This window comes from Grammomys surdaster, unplaced genomic scaffold (genome assembly GCF_004785775.1).
Source record: "Grammomys surdaster isolate TR1022 unplaced genomic scaffold, NIH_TR_1.0 126063, whole genome shotgun sequence".
Taxonomy (NCBI): domain Eukaryota; kingdom Metazoa; phylum Chordata; class Mammalia; order Rodentia; family Muridae; genus Grammomys; species Grammomys surdaster.
Window position 1 is genome coordinate 3615443 of NW_021620873.1, and position 23874 is coordinate 3639316.

The 23874-nt window shown below is 41.3% G+C and overlaps 1 protein-coding gene across 1 annotated transcript in view; it reads right to left on the minus strand.

Annotated features, from left to right (window-relative positions):
• Positions 1-3674: 3674 nt before the first annotated feature.
• Positions 3675-23874, minus strand: part of Lonp2 (lon peptidase 2, peroxisomal) — a 92668-nt gene continuing 72468 nt past the window's right edge. Inside the window, exons 12-15 of the mRNA XM_028755484.1 lie at positions 11691-11833; positions 7236-7443; positions 6701-6891; positions 3675-4059 (exon numbers count right to left, since the gene is read on the minus strand). Of these exons, the coding sequence (XP_028611317.1) occupies positions 3838-4059; positions 6701-6891; positions 7236-7443; positions 11691-11833 (764 nt within the window). The 3' untranslated portion in view covers positions 3675-3837. The remainder of the gene's footprint in view (positions 4060-6700; positions 6892-7235; positions 7444-11690; positions 11834-23874) is intronic.

Consider the following 23874-nt stretch of genomic DNA (forward strand, 5'->3'; position numbering starts at 1 on the left):
TATCTATCTATCATCATCTATCGACATAGTCTTGGTAGTGTAGCTCTGCAGCTCTAGCTGGCTTGGAACTTGCACTCACAGGGATCTTGAACTCACAGGGATTGGTGGGGATTAAAACCCTGACCAGCTTATGTTTTGTCTTTTGTTGTGCTTGTTTTGTTTTTTAATAAAGAATAATTTTCACTGTAAGGCACAATACATTTTACTACAGCAAAGAAATGAGCATTGGTGTTGGACCTTGATTATCAAATTGGAGACTTAACTCAGCTTTTCTTGTCTAAGGAGCTGCTAGGTGTTCTCATGGGAAGGAGCTCACAGTAGTCTCTCCTTTGGTTAGAGTAATGTGATCTTGAACATGTCATTTCAATAAACAAAACTAGTCAATAATCCCAGCTGAATTTTATATTTGGAAGAATTGTCAAATTTACCACTTGTATGACTTAATGTCAAGATTTACTAATACTGCAGTTTACTTCATGAAAGTGTTTTATAGGAGGAGATACTGACTTGAGCTGGTTTTGGTAGAGGAGATGCTGTGCCTTGACATAAAGCATCCTCCGCAATGCCTGGTGGTGTCAAAGGCTTGGCCTCCCAATAGTGGCACTAAAAAGTGGATCACTGGTAACTTTATCAATGGATATGTTTGTGGCTGAATAGATTGTTGGGTAAGGGCTAGTTGGAGGAAGTTATGTTACTGGGGGATGTAGTTTGGAAGGTTGTGTCTTGTCTTTGCATCTTCCTCACAGGCTCTTCTGCTTCCAGCCACCATGAGGTGAACAGCTTTCCTCTGGCATGCCTTCCCTTTCCACCACAGTGTTCTGCTTCAACACAAGCCCATGGGGACAGGGCAGCTGTGTATGGGAACGTGAATCTACAAGCCTAAAGAAGTTTTTTTCTCAGGTATTCTGTCACAGCAATGAAAAGCATTGGATACTAAGGGTAGACGTCACTGCCTCTGGTGTCCAGAGGGGATTCAGAATGTATTGTAGTGTAAGTAGCTACTCTGAGTTGGGAGTCCCCACTGTTACAAGAAGGGGTGTGGTGTGGCCACAACACAAAGTGGTTTTGTTATTTTAGAGAATGAATCTGTGACCTCTCCAGTGTTAAGCAAGTATTCTACTGAACTATACCTCTAGTCTAGAATGCAATTTTTAGTTGCTCTCAGGGAAGAGGAAAGAAAAATCATGTTTTAGCGCATACACTGACCTAGTGTTTTTTTTAAAGATTCATGTACATTTTATATCATTCATAATCTTCTATATCCATAACTTTATTTACAGACACTGACTTACTAATTGGTATTAAATATCTTGGAAAGAAAACAGAAGGCATTTGACCCTGAATTTTGTATATAGCTTATTATGTGACTCAGGAGTTCAGAGTCTTTGTAGTTCGTAAAAAAGTCCAGAGGAATAATAAATTGAAACTATACTATAAAGTTGATAACCAAGGTACTTACAGCTTTACTCAGCTTTGATGCCTGAAAATTTCTGAGCATGTGAGAATGGCAAATGGTATGGTCAAGACAGAAAAGAGTTGGGGCTACATACAGCTGGTATTGAGGTGTAGTGTAGCTCAGTGTTTGGATACTTACTCCAGCATATGGAAGGCCCTATATTTAATCCCTAGCACTGTCCTACACAGAGATCAGAAAGTTGGACAGAATTATCATATATAAATTGTTTAGGGGTTTAATAAAGGACAAATAATATATTTCTCTTAGATCTGGAGGCAGAAGTCCAAGGTCGGTATGTTAAGTTGAATAGTGAGGGCCATATACCCGTTTCCAAGATGGCACCTCAGTGTTAACCTCCTGGTGGAGGAGTATACAGGCTCAAAATAGCTAGTTCTCTTGAGCCATTTCACAGTGAGTATTTTAGGTCATTCTGATCATAGCACCACTACAGAAGTTCTATTGGGGATACATCCCAAAATAATTAGAAAAGCAGGGGTTTGTACATTCCTGTTCTTAGCCAACAGTGACAAAGCAAAAGATGAGTGGATAAACAAAATGTGTCACGTGTATACAGTGATTGTTCAACCATAAAAGGTAAATCTGATACATGGTATAGGGATAAATCTGACACTTGGTGAGGTGTCATACAAGAAAACATGATGTCATTCCTCCAAAGCACTTAGCATGAGAAAGAGCAGAAGAGTGCTTATAGGTCTGGAGTCAAGGGAATGAGTTCAGTTTTTCTGATTGTGCTGAAAAAGTCATGGACAGTGGGAACACTGTAGGTCACAGATGCCCCTGAATTAGATACTTATAAGTGGTAAATTTTATGGACATTTTCTCGAATCAAAAACTTCTTCCTAATAAACCAAAAACAGTGTTAGAAAAAACAAAAATCTTACTGGTAAACCTCAAATGGGCACCTTTAGAAAGGAGAGATGGTCTGAATTCAGTTCCCAGATCCCATACAAGGCAGCTCACAACCACCTGTAACTCCAGTTCCAGGGAATCTGACTCCCTCTCCTGGTCTCTGCAGGTACCCACAAGTACACACACACAAAGATGGCCACACAGGAAGAAAAAACCCCACAAAGACTGACTTAAGACAGCACAGAAGATGCCCTTTGAAATTTCCTAAGTATTTAGAAGGTCAGTGCTGAAGTCTAGGACCCAGAGAACCCAAGCTTTAAAAGATGTTCTTTGTTACCACCTCAGGCAGGGATGAGGCAGAGCTGGGTGTGGAGACTCCCTGGCTGGAGGCAGTTAATTGTTTCTTCACTCCCTGTGAAAGATTACTGAAATGGCAACATTACTGAGGTTGATACCTCAACTAAGTGTGAATGTCTATATAGACCTTTTCCCACAGTATAGTGTCCCAAGTAGTCCTGGATCTGACATTTCCTCCAGAGATTTTATTAGCAGGCCTGAGCAGGAGTTCAGGTAACTTGCAGACCCCATTCTCATCCAGGAAGTGTCAAAAATATTTTTATATTATCTCTTCTTAGATCTTATAATGCAAGACTGACTCTAGAATTAAAAATTGCATTATGTTGGATTGTTAAATCAGCAATACTACTAAACTATTATTTAATACACAGACATGTTAGAAACTGGGTTCAGAAAGCTAGTAAGGGCTGCCTTTATCCTTTGGTACCTTGGACAGAGTACCAAGACAGGCCAGGCATGGGAAGTTGACACGCCTGAGATTTGGCATAAACAAATAGAAGGGGCAGCAGAAGTGAGGAGTCTGAGTTTAGGGGCCTTCCCAGAACACATAGCTACTCCCCCTTTGGGCCTGTACTTTGAGGTCACAGGCACCCGAAGCTCTTGTGATGCTGTAATGACTGCCAGCACATGCCCTTGTCTCATATATGATGATCTGATAAAGTCTACATGTGGCTCTCCACAGCTAAGAGTGTATGCTAGCTGTTGTTTTGTTTTGACACAGTATTTCCCTATGTAGTCCTGGAGCTTGCTGTGTGGACTGTGGCCTTGAACATCAACCTTCTCTCGGGTGCCTGTGCCATACCTGGCTCACTCAGTTATTAAGCACACCAGACACACTGGTGAGAGGAGTTCCTGGATCTCCAGTTTACACCAGAGTTCGATTCAGGTCTATAGTGGGCCTAAGGATTGATGTTTCTAGGAAGTTCTTTTTTCTAGGACCACAGAGTATATCTGTCTTTCCCAGGGATACCAAACCCACCAAAGACCAGAATTCTAGGTTTAATTACTTTATTAAACCAACATTTCTGTAATAAACAACTACTTAGACATATATTGCTATCTTGATTATGTCCACAGATTAGGGGTATTTTGCTTACTCATTTGGTGCCTTAAACCAGCCTTGCCTCATAATTAAATTCAGCTAGCGTTGGAGCCTATAGTTTGCTGTCAATGAGACCAGGTCTGGTCTTGACAGTAAAGCCACCATCGAAAGCTGCATTCAGAACTTCATCCAGGCAGCTCGCTGTGACAAAACTTAGATCTTGTCTGACGTTGCTTGGGATCTCTTCAAGGTCCTTTTCGTTCCTCTGTGGAATTATGATCTGCTTCAGTCCGGCTCGGTGTGCTGCTAGGACTTTGTCTTTAATTCCACCCACCTGCCAGGCAAAAGAAGACAACTCTCACGGTTTAAGTTCACTGCCAAGTGGATCTACGTTTTACTGACGCGTCGTCACTGACGTAGGCGTTCAGCACCCCTCCCATCTTGTGATAGCATGAGCTGGGAAGCCACTGAAAAGCTTAATGGTAACCTAGTAAAAACATTTGTTACTTCTATATTAAATACTTTTAATGAGAGAAAAGTCTGAAACCTTGATGGCTCTAGATATTTTTAATTGTCATTTGCAGCCTTGTGTTTAGGTTGGTTGTGTAGCAGCATTACAATAGCTTGGTTACACTATTCCTAGCTAGAAGAAAGGAGTTTGAAGATTTTACCATAAAGAAATGACAAATGGAGGAAACAAACATGTTGATTTAAGTGTTATATAATGTGTACATGTATTGCTATCTCAATATAGACCATTTTTGTTTTTACTAAATAAAGATTTTTAAGTTAACAAAACAGAACTGCTCTGATACAGCAAGCTCAGTTGTGTTACAGGATTATTGTTTCCATACCACAAAGCAAGGCTTTTGTGCTACCTAAAAATGAGAACACGCCAAACTAGACACTTATATAGGGTATTTGTGTTTTGTGACAAATCATTGTAGATTGGCCTGGCCTTTAAGTCCTAGAGATCTGTCTGCCTCTGTTCCCTGCCCCCAGTGCTGGGATTAAAGACATATGCCACTAGTCCTGGCCTCTCTTGTGGCTTAAAAACAAAACAAAACAAAACAAAACAAAAAACTATGCTCACAATGATTCCTTCACAAAAGGCGGAGTCTAATTCTCTTCCCCAATGTGGGCCTGGCTCCTGTGACTTGTCTGTGTGAAGCCCGCTGTGTTGGAAGTGATGCTATGTGAATGTCAAGGTTAAGGTATAAAAAGAAAGCTTCTGCCTGGATTGTTATCTTGGATTACTTGCCCTAGAGGAAGCACGGTATCAAGTTTGAGCGTATCTACACAGACTGGGAAAACACCCAGGTGAAGACTCCTTGGGCCTCCTGTGCTTCAAGCAGGTCCTCCTTTTCAGTCACCCTGGTGACTGTGGCCTGCAATTAAGAGACCCTGAGCCACAAGAAGGCTGCCTACTGGCTCACTACCTTCTAACACCTAACTGGCTAGGCTGTAGGCCTTCCTACACAACTGTCACCCAGCCCCATATGGTGCTCTTCTGGAGTGCCTTGTTCAGGGCAAATTCTCAAGATTGTTTTCTTCCAGTATGAAATGTCTGTTTTATACTAATACTTGATTGATAGTAAGAGACTATATATATAAAATACTGTTACAGTGTATGTACGATGACACTCAGTGAGCTGAAAACTCCAAGAACATCTTTGCTAGTTGGTGCAATCCTTCAGGTTGAGGCTACCTTCTGCTCCAGGATATGCTGCTGTTACTTCTCTGACCATTAGTCCATTTTCCTGTTTGCTATACTTGGATGTTGGATATACCAGATTGATTAAAACCAATACTTCAGTCTTAGCAAGTATTTTTAAAAATTCTGTTCTTCTTCATGGTCCTTGCATGGTTGAATGAAAATATTGGAGTACAATAATTTTAGTGTTTTTTCAGCATTACGAATTGAATTAAGTCTTACATGCAAGACTAATGATAAGCAAGCCCTCTGCTACTGAGCCATATTTCTGGCTCCTTTTTACTTTGAGGCAAGGTCTCACTAAGCATGGCTGCCCATGCTGCTTCAGTCTTACTGAGTCGCTGGGGTTTTTTGAGTGCCTGGTCCCTTTACTGATCTTAGCTACTGGTGAGTCTATAATCTACCCTCATCTGTATAAGGACTTGGGCAGAGAAGAGTACTTGCTGCTGCCACTGCTCATCCTCCTTTTCCTCTTCTTGCTATGGCTCTGTCAAAATGCTGTCCTGTCAAGACAAGTCCTGGCACCTAGTCACAGAAAGCCCTAACTCTTAAGTCCTCTGTGCATTGTTTCTACAGCATCTGCATGCAGGTCAGGATGTGTACTGGAGCCCAGGAACCGACAGATACAGGCAGGGTTTTTGAAGTGGTTTTCTATAAATCTTGCCAATTACAGTGCTCTTAAGATTTCTACAAGATCACAGGGCGGTGGTGGCGCACGCCTTTAATCCCAGCACTTGGGAGGCAGAGGCAGGTGGATTTCTGAGTTCGAGGCCAGCCTGGTCTACAGAGTGAGTTCCAGGACAGCCAGAACTACACAGAGAAACCCTGTCTGGAAAAACAAAAACAAAAAAAAAAGAAAAAAGAAAAAGATTTCTACAAGGTGCTAGGTAGGATGTCTCAAAGGAACTTGAAAAAGTGTGGAATGAGCTTAAAGCCACCAGTCTCACTTTATGTACATGCAGTGCACTTGACTGTTAAGTAGAGAGAGGAGACCGCAGACACACAGGTGAACTGTTGATCTACCTATAACCACACTAATATTTCTTTTCCCTTAAATATTTTTAGATGTGAGGGAAACTTGGGAGATGGCCAGGTTTTCTTTTACTTGACTAAAAGTTTAAAACATAAGTTATCACTATTAAATTTTTAATGTCTATTTCTAACCAAAGTTTTTACAGAAAGAAAGCTACTATTCATGTAAAGTTTAAGATTATTAATTTAAGTAAAAATTAGAAGTACACAATCTGCTTTCTATACTTACTGGAAGAACAAGCCCTCTCAGCGTAATTTCCCCAGTCATGGCTACATCTGAGCGCACAAGCCGCCCACTGAAAAGTGAGGCGAGACAAGTTACTATGGTAACACCAGCAGATGGTCCATCTTTTGTGACAGCTCCAGCTGGGAAGTGCAGATGGATGTCTGTGTTGTCAAGAAGATCAAAACTTCCAAAAGCTTTAAAAAGGGGCGAAAAAAAGGATTTTAATATAGAAAAATTAAGCCCAGTTTTTTTTCTCTGAATAAAATCAAACACAAAACTGAATGTTTTGTATAAATGGAGCCTTAAAGATATTATTGGATAGTGTACTTAGAGTGAGGTCTGGATGGTAAGATTCCCTCTCTCTCAAGTGTGACTTAAAGCAGGCACTAAGCCAGAGAGCCTAACATGATCACTAGAGTCTCTGCAGGGGTTTGGACTTTAGTGAATGGTGTCATCTTTATCTCAGTGTGAGATACTTTGTATCATGGTCCAAGGCCCTCCTTCCCAGTTGTGTCCCCACTGCAGTTAGACCATGTACCATTAGTCAGGTGGTATTTCTTTGCATTGCTTCGAAGCCAGCTAATGGCGAGGTGAGCAGACTCCTTCATGACATCCCCGAGCTGGCCAGTCAGTGTTAGCTGGCCTTCACCATCCATTCGACTTGCCTCCACAAACATGATTTTGCCACCCAAGGGAGTCCATGCTAACCCTATTGCCACTCCAGGTTGACTCAGACGTTCAGATACCTTGAAAGATGAAAATATCAGTTATGTCAACATGCAGAATTGTTTTCAGAGCATTTTAATCGCACTGTCCTGTAAGACTGGAGACTTAAGCACTAACTTCTGACAACTTATTACCTGACATTATTTTGACTCACATATCTCACTACCTGGATGTTTTTAGTTTAGCATTCACCAGATGTAGTTTAGCCCTACAGCATGGGTGAGGAACTGACTTCCAAGAGCAATTAGGTCCTGTTGCATATGCCTTGATTTTCAGGTATCTTCATTGGACTGTGCATCTATATATATATCCAAAGATTGGCTGTTTTTTTGTTTGTTTGTTTGTTTGTTTTTGTTTGGTTTTTCGAGACAGGGTTTCTCTGTGTAGCCCTGGCTGTCCTGGACTCACTCTGTAGACCAGGCTAGCCTCGAACTCTCTAACTTAGAAATCCGCCTGCCTCTGCCTCCCAAGTGCTGGGATTAAAGGCGTGCGCCACCACTGCCCGGCTGACTGGTTGGTGTTTAGTACATGAATTTGCTTCAGGGAGCAACCATTCTCTCACTAACACTTGTCTGACAAGTGATAGCTCTCACGGGCTTTCTGTCACCACTCCTTGGTGATATCCTAGACTCAGGGCAGTGCTGCCTGGATGCCAGTTTAAGCAGAACAAGCTGCTTAGCTGGGATTATGAGTCTAGGTGATAAACTACTGTTTAACACACCCCAGGTATGAAAATGCAGAGTAACAGTTGGAAGCCAGCAATGCTAACTTTGACTGCATCCCCATGTCTCTAGACTGCCTGCTCTGTGGTGTTATCTGTGTTGGAGGATAAAGACAGTGTGCCACCAAGTACAATCCAACGTGCAACTTCTCCGGTGTCAGGTGCCTGAGTTCACTATGGAATAGCAAGGACTGGCTAGTTCCTGGGGGAAGGGTGGGTGCTCAGACTCAGTCTCTTTCTAGCAAGTGTATGCAGTGGAAACCATGGCATCAGTGAAGCAACGGGGTAGTCGGCCAACTTTAAGGTTCACTTTGACCTTTACTTTCACAGGCAGATGGCAGTTTCCCTAGCCTTCAGCATCAGCCCAGCTCTTCCCTTCTCTAGCACTGGCACCTGCTCTTCTATATTTGAAAAAGACAAGACTAATATGTAGGTCAGTGCTGTTTAAGAACAACACAAATAGATGATGAAAGAGTTCACAATTTAAAAAATTAATATTGAGTCAATTTTCTTATTCTTTCATTACATGGCTCCTTTCCAGGGCTGGGTGAACTAACCTTTCAGAATGCAAAGTCATGTTTAACATAATAAGCCATTTGTTACAATTTATTAGCCTCAATCACATTGTTACAGTTCAATCCTCAGAACTGTTAACAATGTTGCTTCAAGAAACCAGGCAAGGGGCTGGAGCAGTGGCACAGCAGTCAACATCACTTATTTTCTTGTAGAGGATCCAGGGTCAGCTACTAGTACTCACCTGGCAGCCCAGCAAGCTTCCTGTTAAGTCAAATTTTAGGGGATCCCATTCCTCCTTCTGGTCTCCATGGGCACCAAGGATGCAAGTGGTACATATATATTCAGGGAAAATACCCATATACATAAAATTTAAAAAGAAACCAGGCTGGGAGGATGATGCAGTGGGTAAAAACTTGCACCACAAATCTGATGACCAGAGAGTTCTGTCCCAGGCTCAAGTAAAAAGCTGAGTGTGGCAGTGTGAATCTAACCCCAGCATTCCTACAGGAAAATAGGAGGCAGAGAAGGAGAAGCCTGCAGACCAGTTAGCCTGATGTGTGGTGTCAAAACCAAGAAGGACCCTGCCTTAAAAACAAGGTGACTCTCAACAAAGCAACTTCAAAGCCCTGTTTACCCACCAGCGCTGACTAACTTCCACTATGATTACTGACTTGTGGGGTCACCAGGTTTAGGTGGTTTTCCTAGGGCTAGGGAGATGGGCCAGCTGGTAAAGGTGCCTGCTGCCAAGCCTGATGACCTGACTTTGATCCACAGAGGAACCCATAGGGTGAGAGGAGAGACCGGATGCACAGTATGCATGAGAATCTCCACATGCATACTGTGGTATGTGCCTTTGTGCATACACACAATAGACACATAAACCTTTGCAAAATGTTTTTCTCATTATGTGAAAGTGTCTCAAGTTCACCCATCTTCCAAGGCTTTGTGCATGTTAGCAAGGAGCACACCACTGAGCTCTAACTCTGGCCCTCAAGTTAATTTGCTATTTTCCCACTCATACACCAGTTAGGCTGACATGCAGATTGAGGAAAGCTTAATGAATGCTAGACAGGGTCTCTTAGTGGTTACATTTTTTTTTTTTTTTTAGAAAAAAATTAAAAGCATTTGTGTGTATGTACATGTATGCCATGGGCACATGTGTGGAGGTCAGAGGACAACTTTGTGGAATCTCTTCTTGCCTTCCACCATGTGAGTGCTGAGCACTGAATCTGCCTGGATCTCAGACATGGAGGTAATCTTTATCTTGTTGAGTTGTTTTTCTAACCCTATTCGTTTTAATACTTCAAAGATCAACACTTAAGGAACATCTGCATATCTAATTGTGGACAATTTTATATTGCTTTTACGTCACATGACTAAAATAGTGGTATGTTCAAATGTGCAGAGTTCTCTGTGGCCCTTTTAGTCTAGGGGAAGAGTTATGATTTGACATTCACTTTAGTGCTTTCACAAGGAGCCAAGGCATCCTAGTGAGGCTCTGGCAAGCATTACAGGAATATGACTGTGACTGTGATCCAGGACCAACAGAGCACCTCAAGGTAAAGGACAGCGGTTACACGAGCACAGCCACAAGTGCTTGACTCTGCAGGGAGCCTGGAGAGGCAAGGCCCTTGTCCATGGAGAGGATGAAAAGGCTTAAAAACAAGAGTGGGGTTTGCAGACTACCTAAGGGAGTCTCCCTTTAGGTTTGAGTTGGTAGAAGTATTCACAAGTAACAGCTAAGACGCTGTAAGAGTCAGATGACATCAGAGAGTGCTGCTAAGACTAAGGCATGTTTACAGTTTCTCCTTTTTGTTCTTTCTGCTGTTTCTCTGCCAGAGCTCCTGGAATGGCAGAAACACATCCAAAGCCAACATCAGCTAAGAAGGGTTATATAACATATATCAACCCTTTGTTTTAATGTAGTTTAAGTACTCAGAGAACTGCTGGAATGAGCTTTTTCTGGGAAGTCTAGAGAAAGAGGCCATGGAACTTGGGATCAGAATCTCTGTCTTCAATCATTAAGTCTTCAGTGACTAACAGCAAGAAAGCAGATTGACTATTTTTCTCAACCAAAATTAAGCTCAGTTTTTAAAAAATTCAAATCCATGGTATCTTAAGAATTTAAACAACCGCAAAACTACCTTTGGTTATAGGATTCAAGTTCAGATTCCCTTGCAAGAATAAACAAGGACTGTTGTGGTAACTGGGAGCTTTGTGAGGGAGGCTCATTACCTTCAAGAGCCAGTTAAAAAGTTAATCCACAAACAAGGTAGATGTGGTATGATGAGCCTTCTCCCCTTTGTCGTAAGCCCTCAGAAGAACTATCACCATTGGTAATGAGTCTGATTGTTCTGCTGGAGAGACTGTCTTATGCAGAGTTAAACAGATCTCATTTTCTAGACATCTTTACAAACCTTTCCAAGGAATTTACCTGTGAATGCACCTGAACATCTAAACACCACAGACTGGTACACAATGCCTTCAACACCCTATTTTATAAGCTACTTCCATCTGCTGCCTCAGCTCGTCCTAGCTCTCAGGCTTTCTGTGATGTGGGAAAGGAAAGAGCAGAAAAAGACAGTAATAGCATTAGAGCAGCACATAGTTTAACCCTTGAGGAATTATCTACCGGATAGTAGGTTTGGCGTTGGCAGCAGTCTATTTTTCAAGCAGTTGAGATCAGGGCTGATTTGCTGCCTCTTTCCCAAGCCCTGGGTGGGCAAGACAACTGGACATCCTTGAGTAAAATGCATATGAAAGAAGACAGGATTCTTCTGCATAGACAAATCAATGAGCACGAACACTCATGAAGTGGAAGGATGACTCGATCAAGCCAGCCTGGCTGCCCAGAAGAGGACATGACTCCGGTCACTTCCATTCAAGAGCCACACTATCACATTTAGCACCTAAGTGCAACACTACACAGGGAAAATTTCATTTAAGGCAGAACTTAGCCTCAGAAACCCCAACTCTACTTGTCCGACATCAAGCGAGCACCAGTGTAAACACAGATTCAAGAATCATCACCTCCAGTTCATACAGCGGTGGCCCCAGGATGTCTTTCAGGGCATGGGAGTCGATCAGAATCGGCATTTCAGGCGGCAGGGCCAAGTCTGCAGCATCACCAATGGACTCAGGTTTTGCATCTTCCAGCACGTGTTCTTTACAGCCTAAGAGAAGCATTTATTTAGAAGTTCCAAGAGAGCTGTTTGTTTAAAAATTCATCACTAATAAAGAGCAAACGGAGGCACAGTGAATGCCACCAGCTCAGTCCTTCATGTATGTACGGGCACAGGCCTTTGACCTGTACGTAGGCTGAGGAACTGGTCTTTCAAAGCCCTTAGGGAGTATATGCAATTGCCTTTTACTTGTTTACTGTCTCTGTGAAAAGAGGCAAACTTGACTTGTCATCTTTTAAAATATAATTTTTTTTTCCATCGAAAATGTCTGGTTGAGTGTGGAGGCTCAAACCTTTCAGCAGTTGGGAAGCTGTAGGAAGGCTGTTGAAAATTTGATGTCAGCCTGGGCTACATGGTGAGTTTCAGGGTAGCCTAGGCTACAAAATAGGATGCTGTCTATAATCAAACAACAAATATCTTCCAAAGTAATACCATTGAGGCTACATAAGATGAACTGTATCCCAGCCCTTGGAAGGCTCAGGCAGGACAATCACAGTTCAAAGCATTCCTGGGCTATCGAGGGAATTTGAGAGCAACCTGGGCAACTGGGGAGACTGTCAAAAATAAAGTCAGGCACATGGCACACACCTTTAATCCCAGCACTTAGGAGGCAGCAGGTAGACTTCTGAATATAGAGCTACCTGGTTTATATAACCAGTTTCTAGATAGCAAAGGATATCTGTATAGTGAGACCCTGAACAGTGTAAAAAAGAAGTTAAGTAAATAAAAAGGAAAAGCAACTGGGGATATATTCGTTGTGAGAGTGCTTGCTTAGCATGTATGAGGACTTAGGTTCAAAACGTAGCATTGAAAACAAAAACAATGATCACCAGGCACAATTCGACTAAGAGCCCCGAGACTAGATGCAGAAGGCGCAGGCACGATACATCACTGTACAGTAGGTTGGATCAGCACAGCCTGGGCCTCAGGACAAACTCAGCTCTCTCTCAAGGGAGTTTGATATGGTGTTCATGTTTTTTTTTTATGTTTTTGGAGATTGGGTTTTACTAGGTAGACTAGGTTGGCCTCAAATATTCAACCTCTCTGTCTCAACCTCCTGAATGCCACAATTTCAGATGTGGCACCATTTCTGACTAGGCATCCTGCCCCACTTTCTAATGGGCAATGTGAACCTGGGAATAACAGAACCCTCGTGAGCCATGTGTGGTTTTTGTTTGTATGTTTGTGTTTTTTAAGACAGGGCCTTGCTATGTAGCCTCGGTTGGCTTCAAACTCACGATCCTTTTCCTCACTCTCGAGTGCTGGGATTGTGGGCATGTGCCATGGCACCTAGTTGGCAATGGTGGTTATCACGTGCTCATAAATAACTGGGCACGCTACAGTGAAGGAAGGATACAGAAGCCTAGTGTGAGGTACTTCTCCACGGTGCAGTATGCTGCTTGGATGCTGACGTTAAAGACCTTGTTCTCACTTGGGTAGCACATGGTGCTGAACGATGCTGAGCTCTGAGCCTACTCTCTTCTCCCAATCACTTTTCATAATTTATCAGATGCAAGATATTACATGACCTGCAATCAGGCCTAATGGAGTTACAGTTTAAAGCTGTAGGGGCTTGGGGAGCTGGGGAGCTGACTCAGCAGTTAAGAGCACTGGGCTTGGTTCCTTCCCATCATCCAGATGACAGCTCACAACTTTTGTAACTCCAGTTCCAGAGGATCTAATACTGCTTCTAGCCTCTTTAAATGCCAGGCACACATGGGGTGCACAGACATTCATGGAGGCAAAAAGGCAAACCATTTATACACATAAAAAACTAAGCAAAGACCCCACCCTAAACCTATAGGGTGCTGGTGAGATGGCTTAATGGTAAAGGCATCTGCAGCCAAGCCTGGCAAGTTTGGTTCCCATGGCCCACATGGTGGTACAAGAGGACTCTTAAGAGGTCCTCTGATTTCTGTGTGCATGCACATGTACACACACACACACACACACACACACACACACACACAGTTTTTAAATAAATACACTCATTTTAGACAGACTCCCACTATGTATCTTTGGCTGGTGTTCTTTGGGAACTTGCTATACAGATTAGGTCGGCCTCAAACTAAAAGAGATCTGTCCTTCCTGTATGCTGGGAATGTGGTATGTGCTACCATGCTAGGCATAAAAATGCTTACAAACTGTAGAAAACTGTGCCTCTTTTTGTCTCAAAGCTAGTGTGCAGGTAAGGTTTTGTCAATTTGACACAAACTAGAGTCACCTGGGAGGAGGAAACCGCAAGTGAGAAACTACCTGCATCTGATTGGCTTGTGGGCATGTCTATGGTTTTGTTTTCTTGATGAATGACTGATGTGGGAGGGTCCATCCTGCTGGGGTGGGCACCACCCACCACATGCCATCAAGGTAGACATGGATTGTATAGGACAGCAAGCTGAGCGAGCCATGGAGAGACCCAGTAAGCAGCGTTCTCCACGGTCAGTGTCAGTTTCACCCCCAGGTTCTTGCTGGAGTTCTGCTGACTTCATTTGATGTTGGACTGTGAAGTGGAAGTATAAGCCAAATAAACCCTCTCTTCCCTCAAGTTGATTTTGGTCATGGTGTTTATCACAGCAACAAAAAGCAAACTATAACACTAGTTTTGTTTTTCCTTGGTCTTGTCTGCTATCTTACAATGTACTTAAACTGTTTCATCTTTTGTGACTCCTTTCATACTCTCAGTGAAACTGGGACTGTGCACACGAATAAGAAATATAGAGTGATTACAGTTAGTACAGGCACTGTTATAACCATGCCTGTACTGCACAAGATCATCCATGGTTTGGAGCAATGGATCCTACACGTCTTTTTGATCTTCCTAACTTTCTCCACAGTATTTCTTTCACAAAAAATGAACAGTTGTTGACTGTATTCTGCGGCTTGTTGAAATGGCAGACTTTCTGGGAGTGACTATTTTCATTAGATCTTAGAGGAGAAGAGAAAGTAGGTATCACTTGTTACACAGAGAGAAAAGGTTACTGACCACAGACTGCAAGGAAGAGACGCAGCCAGCTGTCAGCTGCCTTGCTGTGGTGCACTCTGTGAGGTGCGCTCTGCTGAGGTGGAGCTGTTGTTGTTGGATTTCTTTTTACTGTCACGGGGGAGGGGGGACAAGACCACTTGGGAGAAGGTTAAGACAGTATAGAGCCAATGTCTGGGAACAGCTGACCTTTTCCAAGTATAGCCTTGGGCTCAGTGCTTTGTGCACACAGGGAGAAAAGTAAGAGCTCTTTCCATAGAGAGGATAGCCTTTTAGGTACTAGTAAGCTCAGAGCTCATCTATACTAAGAATGTTCCATAATTAAAATGTATGGCTTGATCACCAGCATTTGTCTCTACTTTTAGACCACTGGCAGATGGAACCAGTCACTATGCTCTTGCTGCCATGGAGCCACCATGATCATGCCTTCTCCTCAAGTTGTGAGCCAAAAGAAACCTCTGCTCCTTTAAATTGCTTCTTGTTGGGTAACCACAAGAAATCTGGCAGAGTTTGGAGCAGTGGGCTGGAGATGCTGTGGAATGCTGCAAGCTCATAGCATTCTGATGGAACCTTGGTAAACTACAATGTTAACAGGAATATGGAGAGAGGGAGCTGGGCTCATGAGGTTTCAGGAAAAAAATTCAAAGGCTACTGGGAACTGCACTTGGCCCTCAGTGTTATATTCTGGCAAAGAATGTGACTATGTTCTATCTGTGTCCAAAATCTTTGAGTACGGCTAAGTCATAAGTAATGATCTAAGTTTGAGGTGGAGGAGATTCAAAGACAGCGAAACATCCAGGCCCCTGCATGGTGACTGCTCACTGGTCTTTGCCAGACAGAGCAGACAAGGTATTTTAAAAGCCATGCACTTTGGTGAGGAAAGGAATATAAGTATGTTTAAGCTGTGAAGAGTTAAAGTTGTAGGCAGGGATGGATCGTGCTGACAGAGTCTGCACAATAGTTAGCGATTAGTGCCACTGAAGAGGGCAGAGGAGCCTGGCACTGCATGGGAACATGGAAAGCTGCCCGAGATAAGACCTCGCCCACAGAGAGTTCCAGCATGGAACAACGTAAACTCATCCGCAAAGACAATGGCTGAACTGAGGGAGCCTCTAGGGCATCCTATGAGACGGGGTACTCAAAGAAATATTTCCAGGCAGACCATTAAAGCTGTGGTCCAAGGGAACTAGGTTTTATTTTAAACTGGTAGTACAACTTGCCATTGTCTACATGGTACTTGTCTTGCAGGAATGCAAAATAAAAGAATTATAGGATTATAGAGGCTTACACCAAGATTCCAGAAAGCCACCAAAGGCAGACAACATGTAGAAACACTGGGTTCCCTGCATGGAGCTCCTGGGCTGACTATGTGAAGCTGTGAGAGTGGAACCCAAGTTGTAATAGAGCCTCAGATACCAAGATGCAGAAACATTAGGCTGAGGAAAGCTGCACTGCGAGAATAATGCACTGTAGGCAAAGCTGGCAGCACAGGGTGGCGGTGGGACATAAATGGTACTCATGTTGCAAGTAAGAAAAACTGCCTTACTTAGGAGGTTGTCTGGGTGAGCACCAAAGGTCCAGAAAGCTGCTAAGCCCAGGCAATATGTATCAAGGTTGGAAACAAACTATAACCTGTGAGATATAAGAGAACCTTTCCTCTCCAAGTTGCTTTCGGTCATGGTGTTTATCTCAGCAAAAAAAAAAAGCAAACTATCCCAACACCTCCCATGATTAGTCTTACATCTGAGTATACTCCATACTGTCCTTGGTTCCTCATCCTCTAATAGTGATTGAGGTCAAATGGGCAAATGTTATTAATTGGTTTGTATGACTTATACAGAGTGGGTGTATCAAGCAAACAGTGGTGGTTGATCTGACAGTTAACATTCACCTAGGGAACAATAAAGAGGTGATACCAGATATCCTGAGTTCTTGGACTAAGGAGGTATTTTCTGAACTGCACAATCAATCCTGCCACATTAAAGTCCCACATGAACACTGCAAATATGTCAACTGAAAGAATATAGCTGATAAAAAAAATAAACCAAGCAAAGAAATAACTCCAGATGTGTACATGCCTAGGCAGTAACATAAGAAACACAAAAACCAAAGCCAACTCCAAAACTTACTAATTTGACCATAATGGTGAGAGTGAGTTAGATGAACTGTCAGCTAGAGAACTCAAAAGAATGACATAATGATTTGCAAGAATGTTCAAGAAAATAAGAGAATAAGCATCTGATTGAGAACCAAACAGCCGAACGAAACAAGGAACATGATGCAAGCTATGAAAGAGAAATTATACTAAGACAGATGGACTGAAGACAGACCAATCTGACATGAGGGAAATAAAGAAAAAACCATTATTAAATGAAAATCTCTGTGGAAAATGTCACCAATAAAACAGATCAAGGAAAAGGCAAAATACCTGAGCTTAATGACAAGGTGGAAAAACTGAACAAAGATAAATCAATAAGAAGGTGCCAGCAGGAATTCCAAATACACATGGCACACAGAAAAGACCAACTGTATAAATAACAGACACAGAAGGAGAATATAATCCTAGAGACACAGAAAACATTAAAAATCCTAACAGTCAGGAATGGTGACACACATCTTTAACCCTAGAACTTGGGAAGCAGAAGTAGGCAGATCTCTGTAAGTCTTAGGCCATCTAGGTCTACAGAGAGTTCCAAGCCAGCCAGGGCTGCACAGTGGGACTCTTTCTGTCTCAGTAAACAAACATCCTAACAAAATTTCTCAAAATTTGGAAAAGAGATGCCAATCTAGACACAGGAGGTACTTAGGATACCAAACAGTCATGACCAGAAAAGAAAAAGACCTCCTTCTGTCATATTAGAAGTGAAACACTACATATATAAAACTCCAGAAAGTATACTGAGAGAAGCAACTGTGAGACACCAAGTCACACAGAGGCAGGCCCGCCAGAGTAACAGCAGGTTAGCTGAATCTTAAAAGATGTGAGGGCCTAGACAGATAGATGTACTTCAAGTTTCAAAGACAATACCAACCTGACTACTATATCCAGAAAATCTGTCATAAATGAAGGAAAAATGAAACTTTCCAGTATAAAAATAGGCTAAAGGAATATATGAGCATCAAATCAGCTCTACAGAAGTTACCTAAAGGAATCATTTGGACTGAAGAGAAAAAAATTCCACCTATAAGGTCACAGGTAACAACAAGCCATATGAGAATAATAGTTAAGGAAGAGAAAAGGGAAAAAACCAAAATACTACAAAGTCAACAAAATAACAGAAGTCAATATATACTTTTTAAAACTAGGTCTCAATCTTAATGATGTCAGTTCCCCAATCAAAATGCACAGACTAGTAGAATGGAGCAAAAGGCCAGACATGTCTCTTTGCTGACAGATGACAGATACTACTTTAGTGTGATAGGACAGACAGAGGCAGTCCAAGTGAATGGAACTAGGAAACAACCAGGTGCCACTGCTCTAGCATGTGACAAAACGGACTTCAAATCCAAGCTAGGAAGAAAAGATAATCACTCAATATTGATTATGGAAACAACCTACCAAGAGACATTATGATTCTAAATATATGCCCCAAGGCAGGTAGATTCAATTTCATGAACAAAAACTAACAGATGTAAAGGCACAGATAAATGTTAGCACAACAAAAGCGGGTGACTTTAGTCCCTCATTCCCATTAGTTGACAGGTCCTCAGGAGAGATGGCTCAGCAGTTAAAAGTGCCAGCTGCTCTTCCAGAGATTCAGGTTTGGTCCCAGCAGGCACACAACAGCTTACAACCATCTGAAACTCCAGTTGTAAGGGATCTGATGCCCTTTCAGCCTCTGTGGGCACCAGGCACACACATGGTACATAGTATATATGCAGGCAAAGCACTTCTACACATAAGATAAAAAAATAAAAATTAAAAACTAGAGAAATATGTGAATGAAATGATTATAGAGCAAATGGACTTAACAGACACTACAGTACATTCTACTGAAGCACTGCAGGATATACATTTTCTTAGAAGCCCTTTCTCTAAAATAAATTATGCATTCAGACACAAAAGAAGTCTCAACAAATACATGAAAACTGAAATAATTCCTCATACTGATTGGCAATAGAATAAGACTACAAACCAACAGCCAGAGAAACTCTAGAACATATACAAACTCCTGGAGATTAAAATCCTTCTGCATGATGACTGGGTCCCTATAAAAATCAAGTAGAAAAACAATTCTTAGAATCAAATGAAAAGGAAAACACAACATTCCAAAACTTATGGGATACAAGGAAAGCTGTCTTCGGAAAAGAAGTTTATAGCTCTAAGTGTCTACATTAAGAAATCAGAGAGGTTTCAAACAAACAACATAATGAATGATAAACCTTAGAGCCCTGGGAAAATCATAAGACAAGAATCATTAAAATCATTAAGATTGTTGCTGAAACTATGATATGTAAACAAACAAAAATGCAAAGAACCAATGGAACAAAAATTAGTTCTTTAAAAATACTGACAACCCTTAGCCAAACAAACCAAGAGAGAGAGAAGACCCAAATTAATACAGTTAGGGATGATAAAGGAACCATTAAAATCAACTCCAGCGGAATTCAGAAAACCATTTGGTCTTATTTTGAAAGCATGTATTTTACTAGATTGGAAAATCTATAAGAAATGGATGAATTTCTAGATGGATTATGATGTATAAAAATTAAGCCAAGTTGAGATAGACAATTTAAACAAATCTGTAGCAAGTAGTGAGGCTAATGTAGTAATTAAATCTCCTTCAACTGAAAAAAGTTCAGGTCCAGATGGATTCACAGGTGGATTTTCTCATACCTAGCTGAACTAACAATACCACTTCTAAACCTAGTCAATAAAACAACAAAGAAAGGAGTATTACCAAACTCCTTTTACAAGGCTAGTTTTACCCTGATACCAAAGATAACATAAAAAAGAAAAGAAACAAAGAAATTTATCTGATGTATTTAGATGCCAACACTTTCAACAAAATATCTGCCAACTGAATTCAGGAACACATCCAAAAATATCATTCACCAGGATCAAGTTGGATTTTACTACAGCTAAGATGTACACCAATGGAAAACAAAGTGAAAAAGAACTCTGGGAAACAATCCCATGGTTTAACACATGTAATCAATAAATGTTACCTATGATATAAGGAGACTCAAGGACAACATGGTTGCTTCTATAGATACAGAAAAGGGACCTGACAAAACCCAACATTTCTTCATATTAAAAATTCTGAAGAAATCCTGAATATGAAAAACATATATGACAGACCTACAGACAACATTATATGAAATTAGGGACACCCCAAAGCAGCTCCACTATTGTCCATTTTCTCTGTTTGTATACATTACAGCATAGTAAGACTAGGAGTTATAGCTTTAGCAGCAAGAGGAGGAGAACAGACAGATACAGATGGGCTAATAAGAAGTCCAAGTGCCTCTGTTATAGGTGATACAGTTCTATGATGTAGGTAACAGACCTAAAGACTCACCAGATGAACCCTTACAACTGATAGACACTTTTAGCGGAGTGGCAGGATACAAAATAAACACACAAAAATCATTAGCCTTCCTATATACTGATAGAAAACAAAGTAAAAAAGAATCAGAAAACAATCACATTTATAACAGTCTTTAAAATATGTTGGTATAAATATAACCAAGTATGTGAAAGACCTCTACGGTAAAAACTTTACAACACAGTTGAAAGAAACGGAAGAGAACTGGGAGTGGTGGTGAATGCCTTTAATTCCAGATCTTAGGATGAAGAGGTGGGTGGATCTTTATGAATTCCAGGCCAGCCTTGTTTACAAGAGTGAGTTTCAGGACAGCCAGGGTTACATAGTGAGACTCATTTATAAAACAAAACAAAACAAAAACAAAAAACCTCATTATTTCGAAAATGGCCATACTTCAAAAGCAATATATAGATTCAATTCAATCATCATCAAAATTACAATGCCATTTTTCACAGAAATAGGAATAACAATCTTAAAATCCATACAGAATCACAAGAGACCTTGAATAGCCAAAGTAATCCTGAGCAAAAAGAATCCTGCAGGAGTTAAAGCCATTCTTGATTTAAAGTTATATTACAGAGACATAATATTAAAACCAGCATGATTGGGAAGACAAGGGAGCTCAGAGAGAAGCAGCTACCACTCTGACCCCAGGACCTACGCAGTGGAAGGGGAGAGCCAACTCCTAAAACATTATCTTCTGATCTGCCTTCATATATGCCTCATGGCATGAGTGTACACACACACACACTCAAAATAAAATATAGTGAACTAATTTTTAAAAAAGCATGGTACTTCCAACAAAAACTGGCATATAAATTAATGAAGTTGAGGACTGAGATGTAAGGTCTTACAACTACAGCCTCCTGATTTTTGACAGACACCAGAAATACACTGGAGAAAAGATAGCATCTTCAATAAATGCTACTGGGAAAACTGGGAAAACTTGGGAGACATGTACAAGGATGAAACTAAGTCCTTTATCTCTCACCATTCACAAAATCAGCTCTAAACAGATCAAGAGCCTCAGCATGAGACTTAAAACTCCGAAACTGCTACAGCAAAAAGTAACAAGTACATGTCAAGACACTGGCTTTATGTAAAGACTTTCTTAATAAGGCTCTGATTGGGAATAATGCCAATAATCAACAAATGAGATCTTGTAAGATTAAAAGGCTTTTGTTCAGCAAAGGCAACAGATAATCAAGTGAAGAGACAGCTTACGGTTCAGGAGAAAGTCTTTCCCAGTTATGTATCTGACAATAGAGTAGTGTCTAGAATATACAAAGATCTCAAGAAACTAAACACAAAGAAAAAAATCAGCCCGACAAAGAACTAAGTCACAGAATTACCAACCTGGAAGGTATTCCAAAGAATGCAATAGCAGCACTTCTTGCTTGGCAGCAACCAGAAGCTGACTAGTAGATGAAAGGCCTGCTCAACAGGAGGAAAGTCGTGCTTATTATTGAAAACGTAGCTAACTACCTGTGGCTGGTGAGGTCAGGGACCTAGGGGAGATCTGACTACTGCCACTTTTCTAAACCAGTACAATTCTAATTGCATTCTAAATATTTATCCTTATATCCTTAAACGTGCAGAGCTCTTGCCTCTCATCAAGAAGCTTTTTTTGAAGCAGAGACTGTTACAGAAATCCACAAGGGTGCCCAACCTAGTAGATACATTTACAATAAGACCTGCACACCTAAGGCTCAGGGAACAGAGAAGAAAAGAAGCAGAAAGATTGTAGGAGCCAGAGGATTGGGATGCCTGCTGTGAGATAATGTCTTCTGTATGACATACCTTTACCTATGGTATCCCAAAAGTATGGTTGCCTAAGCAATATCTGCACAACTGTGGATGGGAACAATCACAAAAGACCTACCCAAGATGAAGCTATAAGTAACTAATGGCTGGTAAGGGCAATCAGTCTTCTTTAAGAATGAACCCCCTGATGAGCCTCAAGTAGTCTGTTAAATACACACACACACACACACACACACACACACACACACAAGAACAACTCTAAATGGACTCAGGATGTATTTATATAGTCGTATGTATGTATGTATGTATGTATGTATACATATAATCGAAGAAGCCATGCTCTTGAGAGGAAGTGGAGGGAAACATAGGAAAAGTTGGTAGGGGGAGGTGAAGGGTTGGAAATGATGTAAATATGGTACTCATGTACTCTTAAAAGCAATCCTTTTAATAAAAAAAGGGGGTGGGGAGGAGCCATGGAACCAAACAGAATTCTCAAAAGAACTACAAATGGCTAAAAAATATTTTAAAATGTATTTCACCATCAACCACGAGGAAAATGAAACTTAAATTACAGCTGCTTTGAGATTCTGACTCAACTCCAGAATGGCGACCATCCAGAAAACAAGGACAACAAATGCAGACTAGGATGTGTGGGAAGGGGAGCCCTGTCACAGTTGGAGGGAGTATAGACTAATATGGCCACTATGAAATTCAGTGTGGTATATATATCTCTTAGTTGGAAGTACATCTATCATATATGAGTGAGCTGTATCATTACTGGACATGTAACTCATATACTCAAAGGATCTCATATCCTCCTACAGAAGTATGTGCATATCCACATCTTTGCCTAGATGTTCCTCAAGTGATGAATGGACAATGGATGTTGGCATATATACACAACTATAAAGAAAAATGAAATTGTAAAAGGCACAGGCAAATGAGTCGGACTATAAGATTATACTAAGTAGCCCAGAAAGATATACAGAACATATTCTCTCACATGGATCCTAGCTTCAAACTTTTATATTTCTGTGCTAGATCTGGAGTTTCTATAAAGATCAGGAGGCTTAAAAGGGGGCAGGGGGAGGACTGTGACAGGGAAGGGAAGAGGCCTTAAGGGAGAAGAGGATAGCAAACACATGTGCTGTGAAAGCAACAGAGGGAGGACTTGGATTAAAGGTTTAAGCAGGGCTGGGGACGGGGGAAGACAGAGGAAGTAAGGGTCAGTCAGTCAATGCTAAGGATTTATGAGAAACCTTTATGAAAACCCACTAGTTTATAAGCAAGTTAAAAACACAGTTTAAAATTAAAAAAAGGAGTTTTATCACAGATACTCTGCATAGATGGACAAAGCAGAATATTCCAGAAGACATGGGCTATTAAATCAAAATCTCGGTTCGAGCCAGATGGCAGCCACATCCCATTGAGTTAATGGCAAGGGAGGAGTCAAGAGCCACCCCCCCCCCACCCCCAACCAACACAGGTTATTGTCACTGTGCCTGGTTGCCCCTATAACCATCGTTGCTGACAACATGGCCTATTTTTGTCTCAAGACATAGAAAAACCAAACTGGAACTGATCTGAAAACTTCCTCCCTGTAGGCTTATTAATATAGTGTCAGTAGATGTCATGCAGGCTGCTGGAGAGAAAAGTCATTAATACTATTACCCAGTACTGAACCCTGAAAGCTGTATACAATACTGGCCTGGTTAATATTTTGCCAACTGGATACAAAC